The 8,382-nt window shown below is 30.7% G+C and overlaps 1 protein-coding gene across 1 annotated transcript; it reads right to left on the bottom strand.

The window, feature by feature from the left end:
- Nucleotides 1-334: 334 nt before the first annotated feature.
- Nucleotides 335-4,041, bottom strand: LOC107839475 (probable serine/threonine-protein kinase WNK9). The gene is made up of 7 exons (XM_016682974.2): nt 3,688-4,041; nt 3,513-3,550; nt 3,045-3,272; nt 2,703-2,923; nt 2,383-2,540; nt 1,856-2,303; nt 335-1,769 (listed from the first exon to the last, which is right to left on the bottom strand). The coding sequence occupies exons 1-7, from the start codon at nt 3,760-3,762 to the stop codon at nt 682-684; spliced, it is 2,256 nt and encodes a 751-aa protein (XP_016538460.1). The 5' UTR covers nt 3,763-4,041; the 3' UTR covers nt 335-681.
- Nucleotides 4,042-8,382: the final 4,341 nt, after the last annotated feature.

The following is an 8,382-nucleotide window of genomic DNA, read 5'->3' as shown; positions in this document are numbered from 1 at the left end:
GGGACATGAGCAATAATTTCACATTTTGAAAACCAACCTTCTATCATTGACATTACTAAAACATGCAAATGTAAGAATAAGTCTCAATAAAAGCTCTCATTGGCCAGCAAAATAACTGACATGCTTTTTTCAAAAAAAGAAAAAAAAAGGTCAGTTCATCACTTGCATGTTGCATGTATCATCAGGTCAGCTCTTCCACAAAATAATGCACTTCAAGTGACCCTTTCCAACTTAAAATAAAGGCACCAATGAGAACAAACAAATAGATATATGCACTTCTTTGGCAATTTTAAGGTAAAAGGATAATGTTATTATTGTACATACAACTCAAAAATTTGAATCAAAGTCATGTGCATATCAAGAAAGAATGGATATCCCACTTGGAGAAACCCCTCTAAAGACTCAATAATTACATTGTCTCATAATTTGCCTGTCACAGCTCACTATCATCCATAACTTTTTTTTCTTTTTTCTATTCAAGAATATTACTATATAGGCAAACCCCACAAATGGAAAAGGGAAGGGGGGGAGGGTGAAGGAATTTAACAAGGGAAATCGAAAAAGGGTAAATGGGATGCCTCATAAACTAACCTCATAGATAACAAGACAATTTTACAGCCTCTAGTACTATTGTAATGAACACTTGAGAGAAACAAGTAAAATGAAGTTTCTTACAACAAACTATATATCAACAGCATCAACTGGTAAGGATGTTGTTCTGTGAAGTGAGTTTGGAAGCAGTGTTCTGGTGAAGAAACTCTTAGCAGTACTAACCATGTCCCTGACATTCGGGGAGCCTTTTATCGCCTCACATTTTCGGGCCCTTTGGGATACCGAAATGGGGCAGCTATTATTGACAAGTCCATTGGAGTCTGAACTAATGGTCTTACCACAGTCAGATTTTAGTAGAGTTTCAAGACATGAAGTCCTGTTCTTCGCCTTCTTTTTCCGCTTAGAGGAACCTGTAGGAGGCTTTGAAGCTTTAGGTGGAAGTCCCAAGTGTTGATCTTTTAGCTCCCTCAGTTTTATCTGATAGTTTGCTTTGAGCCATCTCATTTCCTGCTCAATCAAGTGCTCATACTCAGAAACTTCGTTGCATGATACAGGTATTTCACCTAAAGAACGGGGATTTGATAAAGATCTGCCTAAACTTTTTGCACCTGATGTAAGCTCACTCTTTGATCCAGCTTCTTTCTGACCTTCTGTTGAAGGTTCTTTATACAATTTCTCACCTTCTTCAAGGGAATGACTCTCCTCGGATCCCACTGAACTGCATTCAAAGCTTTCATGCCTATCCCAGATTTCTGTGTGATGGAAACCATTCATTTTGAACAAATTGTAATGGACACCATTAATATGGCTTGATGATGCTGGTTCATCAGAATAAGTTGAAATAATAGGCCGAGGACTGTTAGATTGATAGGTAACCTCTTCAAATCGACCATGTGTAGCAGCACATCCATTGCATTCCGCGAACTGCAAATTCTGAGAAGCTGGATTTTTAGACAGGAAATTCATGAACGAACCAATAGAGGAATTGTTGGACGAACAGTTGTGACAAAAGCTAGAATTTGCAAAGCGAGGGGTTTCTTCTATTCCTGGCCCTGGCTTCCAGTCGGGTTCTAATTTGGAAATCTCACCATCAATCATATCGGCGATTTTTGTAACATCTTGATCAGTTATATCCAATTCAGATACCATTTCGGTTGCAACAGTTAATGCTGTATCATATTCAACATCAAATGGGAAATAGATATTCCTGATACGGCCTGCAAAGACACGAATCCCGAGCCCAATTTTCAGCTCATGATAAGCATAAACAATCAGTTCAATTAAATAAATTATGACTACCTACCTTCTTTGTCTGCAATTCTGAGTCTTAAAAAGATGCTACCATCTTCTCTTCTCTTCCCTTTAATAGTTATATCCAAATCTGCTGAATGTTCATCGTGTTCATCATCGTTATACTCGAACAGTTCAATTCCAGTTTGCTCGTATTCATTTGGATCAGATGCCCATTCATTTACATCATCAAAACCATAATCATTGTAGGTGCCATTACCAAAAGATTTTCCTTCATAACCTAGTCCAAGAGCAGGCTTCCTTATCAGAGGGTTCATATAATCTAGTTCTCTCCTGGACTCTGTATGTCGTAAATCTAATTCATTATCGTCAATTCGGAGAAAAGAGTCATCCAGAAGCTCTTTTGCTGAGAGTCTTAGAGACACGGTGGCCAAGCATTTTTCAACGAATTGACGTATCTCGGGATCCTTCACTTGGTACAATGCGTCTGGTTTTTTCCCCTAAATAATTGACCAAATCAATTGGGATAACCACAACAGAAAGGAAAGGACAATGGGAGTACAAATGATAAGTACTTACAGACATCACTTTCTTGTAAATCTGAGCAGGATGGGAGCACTCACTATATGGGTATTCAAAAGTAACCATTTCTAATATGCACATACCAAAAGAATATATGTCAACTAGTTCATTGTATTCCTCCTCGTAAACTTCTGGTGCCATGAACTCAGGCGTTCCTGATCATTAAGACCGAGAAACATTTGAGCAAACCATTTTACAAGATGCGGCACAAACACTCACTAATTGATCATACATTTCAAACATCAAAAAAAAAAAAAAAAAAAAAACAGGAGAACAAAACATTACTAAAAGCAGTAAAATCAGTGGAAGAAGTATACCAACACAATGAGCAGCGTACGACTTTCGCAGAATAGCAGCAAGCCCAAGATCTCCAATTTTCACTTCCCCTTGGTTTCCATTGATAAAGATGTTATCACACTTAAGATCTCTATGGATTACAGGGGGATCATGACTATGAAGATAGAGAAGTCCATTCAAGATCTGTCTACACCAGCGCTTTACTGCTCTAATATTGACTCTTTTGTGCTTCAGCCTATACCTACCAAACCCCATAAAAACAAAAACAAAAACAAAAAAACAAACCAGCATTTGAGGTTGGTGGAGGAGATCCAGATTTAGCAATAGTAACATATCAAATGCCAGAAAGTTAATAAACTCACTGTCTAAGAGTTCCAGAAGTGAACATTTCAGTAACAAAATTGATGTTCCTATTAGCAGGATCCACCCAAGAAGTATAAAAAGTCATGATATTTTTATGCTTCAAAGTTTTGAGCAAATGAATTTCACAGTAGAGCCTTTCAAGATCTTCAGGACTTTGTAAGAAATCATAAAGCTTCACTTGGTTCCAAGCAACTTCAATCCCTTCATATTCATCAAATGCTCTATAACTGCACACAATCATTACAAACAAAAACCAATTAAATCAAGAATGATCCACCTAAAGGTTCCATCCTTTATCCAAAAATTTAGGAACCAAAAAAAAAAAGCCCAAATCTTGAAACACCCCATTTCTATAACCCCACAAGTAAAGCTACAACCTTTGAACCAAATATCACAATGGGTGTCTATTAGATCTAATAAATACCCATTTTTTACAATGGAAAAAAGAGATAAGTTTTGATTCATACACAGTCTTTGAAGCTCCTTTTCCTAGAATTTCATTATACTGCATCAGAAAAAAAACAGAAAAGAACAAAACATCAACCTCAATACTTCAATGGAGTGAAAAAACTGACAGTGGGTATTGGGCAGTTTGGGGTGGGGGGTAGGAGAGAGAGAAAGATAGAGAGAGAGAGAACATACTCTGCCATATCTACCAGTTGGATCAACTTCAACAAATTCAGAAATCTCTGGTTCTGTACGTGTAAGACCATTCATTCTTTTTACCAAAATTAATCTGTTTAGCTTACAAAGATTCAATCTTTTTTTGTTCAAATATTGTTTTGGAAACTTTTCTTGAAAGAGAGATATGAATGAAAATAATAAAAATATGGGAAAGTGAGGAGTTTATTGAAGTTTTCACAACCCCAAAACCACACTTCTTGAAGGGTATATCCACGATAAACGTGAGTCTACAGAAAATTGTGGGGCTGGAGAGTGGGGGTGGGGGGCGCGGGGGGGGGGGGGGGGGGAATGACTCAATGAGTGTGTGTGTATATATTTGCTTCTTATCAATAGGAGAGATAAAACAACTAACTGTATGAAAAAAGCAAGCCAGCTAAAAAAAGGAGAAGACAAAAGAACAAGAAAAAGGGGAAATATTTTAAGAAAAATATAGAGGTCATAGAGTCAAAGATTCAATTTAGACATAATAAATAAATATGTCTTTTAACTTGACGTGAGATCACATTTATAAACTTTAATTTTGAATGAAGATAAATAGACACTTAAACTTATATAAAGTTAAATAAGTAGACACATATATCCTATGTAGCGTTCTATGTGGCCAATTCTTATCCCACGTAGTCCTACGTGTATTATGTCACATAGGACATGTATAACTACTTGTTCAACTTTATACAAGTTTAAGTGTCTACTTGTACACCTCCAAACTCTGAGGTTATAAATGTGACTTGAGGTCAAATTAAATGTCATGTTTATATATTATGTCTTTAATTTAAGTGCATGTCATTTCTACAATGATACTACCTCCGTTTCAAATCGATTGATATGTTTTAAGAATAAATAAATAAATTTTATAGCCTTAAATTTAAAATATATCAAATGCATTAAAATATAACTAATTTTATGATCTTAAATATATTGTGTAAATAATTAAAATTAAAAAATTGCTAAAAAAATAACCATTCTTTTTTCTTAAACAAGTAATAAAAAGAAAAATAGTTCAAACAAATTAAATGAAGGGAGTATGACATATGAAGTTTATTTAGAAGCATTAGTGTCATTTTGATTGTTTTAATTAAGAATAAATAAATCTAAGAGTTGAATGCTCTATGAATTGCATAGTATAAGTATGGAAAGTACAAAAAAGAGTACAGGTTAGGGACCAAAAGCGTTACATTTACAGAATATATATTAAGACAAATATTTGATTTTTAAGTAAATGTAGTGATTAGTGATGTCCTACATATATCAAGTCTGAAATAATTTTGATTTCTTTCTAAATTCAAAAGAATAAAAAATCACGTTTGAACAATTTATGATCAACGCGTTATAATTTTACTATAATCTTTATTCACTTATTTCGTTAAATTATCCACAGTTTTGTGGACTAAGAAAATTTCTCTATATGTAATTATTGATGAATTATAACTTATGCGTTCATAACTTTAGTATATTTTTTATTTTTCAATTATGTTAAATCATTAACAAATTGTTCACAAAGTTACGACAAACACACCGTATGTTTAGGACAACCTTAGCTCTTGTATTTTATTAAGTTGTTAATAAGTTTTGACGAATTATCAAGATGTGGTTGTGTCGTATGAAAAAATAGTCATTATTGTAGACGATAAATGAGACAAAAAAAAATTATTAAAAGCGTGCAAAGTATAACGTAGGTACGAAAAGATTACGTAATAATAAACACAGTGGGGCGCAAAAGACTAGATTAATCCACCATATTTTAACAGATCGTGTCGTATCCTGATTTTTAATACTACTTTTAAATACGATTCAAAATAAGAAATCTTGATTTGAAAAAAACAAAAACAATACCTTGATTTCTTAAAAATAAGTGATTATTTTGAAACACCTTTAAAAGATTAGGAAATTATCACTTAAAAATGAAAATTTCATATCATAGGGATGAAAGAATGAAACTTTTCATTAGAAATTTAAAAATCTTTCCGTAAATATCTATAGCAATAATTATAGTTTTTACTCTTTAGGTTTTACATAACGCTCGTTAAATCTATGGGGAATATCCAAATAATTTAATCTTTATTGAATTTTGTTTGGCCAAAAGGTATTGTCTATTTTAAATTGATCAATTAAGTTAACGAGAAGCTAATAAAAGATACATTATAATTTCAGGATAATATCAGCTTGCTATAGTAGTTGGTAAAGAATATAAATAACTCTGCAGTGACCTAGAAGTAATCTCGCAATTTTCAAGGCTTGAACCTCCTTATCCTCTGAGTCAAGCTTACGGATCGTGTTAAGGGAATTCATTTTAAAATATATATTCATAAAAAAAAAAAATCTTATATGTAAAATAATTTTTCAATAAAAAGAATTTAAATGAACCCTTCAATTCTAGCCCTACCCTTAATTATACAAATTCATCAAACGAGGGGTAAAACTTAAACTTAAGCCCACTAAATGTTATATTTGTGCAATTTGAGTAAAATTAATGGGCAAAATTCAAAAATAACATACTCATCCCCTTAATTATGAGTTTTATAGCAACAGTTTCAGAATTACATAATATAGCAAGTTATATTTTGTATTTTTGCAAACTGTTGCTACAAAAATATAAATACATGCAAATACATATGCTACAAAATGTAATTTGATAAAAGTGTTGTTATTTTTTTTAATTTAATACTTAAGTATGCTATTATATGTATTTTTGTCCTAAAATGAACATATTTTTTTTTGTTTTAATGGCCTAATATGATGCTTAAGTATTATTGTCTTTTTTGAAGAGAAGAAATTTGCAGCCTTAGGTATCTCTAGGAGCATCTAAATATTCAATAAGAGTAATCTGTTGCTGACTAATATTATGATTAGTTTCTCCATTTATGTTCTTTTTATTTGACCCAAAAAATAAAAATAAAAATCTGTCACACCAAAACATTTCAAACATAATATAAACATGTACGTTTTGTGTGTAAAAAGCTCCATCTATTTCACTTTATGTTCCTTCATTTGTCCATTTCGTAAAAAATTAACATCTTTTTATTGTTTATTTTAGCATTAAAAACATAGCAAAATAATAACAAAAGGCATGACATATTTAATTTCAAAAGTTTCAAGGGTAACTATTATATTTTATATAGATAAATACTATATAAATAAATCTAGCATACGTGTCAAAAAATTTTCTGAACTCTTTGTCAATAAATAGATTTTCATTTAAAATGAAACGAAGAAAGTAATTGTTATACTTTTCGTTCCAATTTGTTTGTCCTAACTTTCTTTTATATTCCGTCTTAAAAAAAAAAAAAAAAGCCTCTCTCTTTGTTTCACTCTATAATACCAACTTTTCAAATGACATATTTAAAATTAAAAAATTCAAGGATATTTTGACTAACATAATTTTAGTTTAAAATCCTAAAATCTTATTTACTCTTTAAAATTTGTTGTCAAATAAAACTAAATAAATAAATTAAAACAACGGGAGCAACAATTAAGCTATTGTAACAGCACTAATATATTCAGCGAAATGAACGTATTTGTTACTCCTATGTTTATAAAATAGAAATATTGCTTGAGAAAAATGGAAAGTGGGGAGCGTGTGAGAATGGACCTAACATTTTGCATTGCATGGCCTTTATTTACTACTACTCTAATTTGGCTAAATCATGAATAAGTAGCACTCCGTTTAAAAAAGAATATTATTTTATTTATTATAAATAATCTAATTTTAATTCTTTTTATATTTTAAATTAAATAATTTATAATTACATAAATATTTATAAATTATTTTAAGATATCAATTTTAAAAGTATCCTTTTTTCTAAATACAATATTAAATTAACTGATATCACATTTAATGAAATAGAGGATAATATAATATGATAAATACTTCATTCGTATCATATGAATTGAATATTTTTATTTACATGCATATGAGAAGATTATAAATAAGAAATTAATTTTATTAATTTATTCATTGAAAAACTTTTTAAAATATTATAAATAAGTGTGTATGTTTTTAAAAAAAGTTAATTACAAGAATAATATGAAAAGATTTAATTAGTATTTTTAAAATTTCGTGAAATGAATAATTAGTGGGATAATTATTTTAAGTAGGATAAAGTGACAGCACAGTACAACACGGCAAGACCTTCCACTTTGGTTTTATCGTACGGAATTTGGTACGGTTCTTTGCACTTTTTCCTACTTACCTAATTTTGCCCTATAATAACTCCACCTTTCCATAAATTCTATGTACTTTCTTTTGCTATTTCTTCTTCTTCTTTTATTTATTTTTTTTAAAAGAAGAAATTCTTTAATTTTAGTCTTTTAGATAAGTGATATTTCAAGTTTAGTGTTTTTTCCTTTACAATATATTAGTCCGAGCTCATTCTTAGATTATTTTATTATATTATATATAAATATTTTTGTGATTATAATTTTTTTTACTTATCAAACACTAAAAAATTAATTAAAAAATTCACTTCTTTTAAGAATTATTTTCTAAAAAAAACGTCTTTCATGAAAATCATTTTTCTTTATATCAAAAACACCTTCAAATTTTGATATCCGCCTATGGGATTTCGAGGATTTTGATTGGTCTAAATTTATAATAGACTCCTTTCATCCACTTTTATTTGTTACGTTTCGCTTTACGAAAATTAGTTTGACTAA

Source organism: Capsicum annuum, chromosome 8, assembly GCF_002878395.1.
Source record: "Capsicum annuum cultivar UCD-10X-F1 chromosome 8, UCD10Xv1.1, whole genome shotgun sequence".
Lineage (NCBI taxonomy): Eukaryota > Viridiplantae > Streptophyta > Magnoliopsida > Solanales > Solanaceae > Capsicum > Capsicum annuum.
The sequence above is the reverse complement of the archived record's forward strand: the minus strand, read 5'-3'. Positions and strand labels throughout refer to the sequence as shown.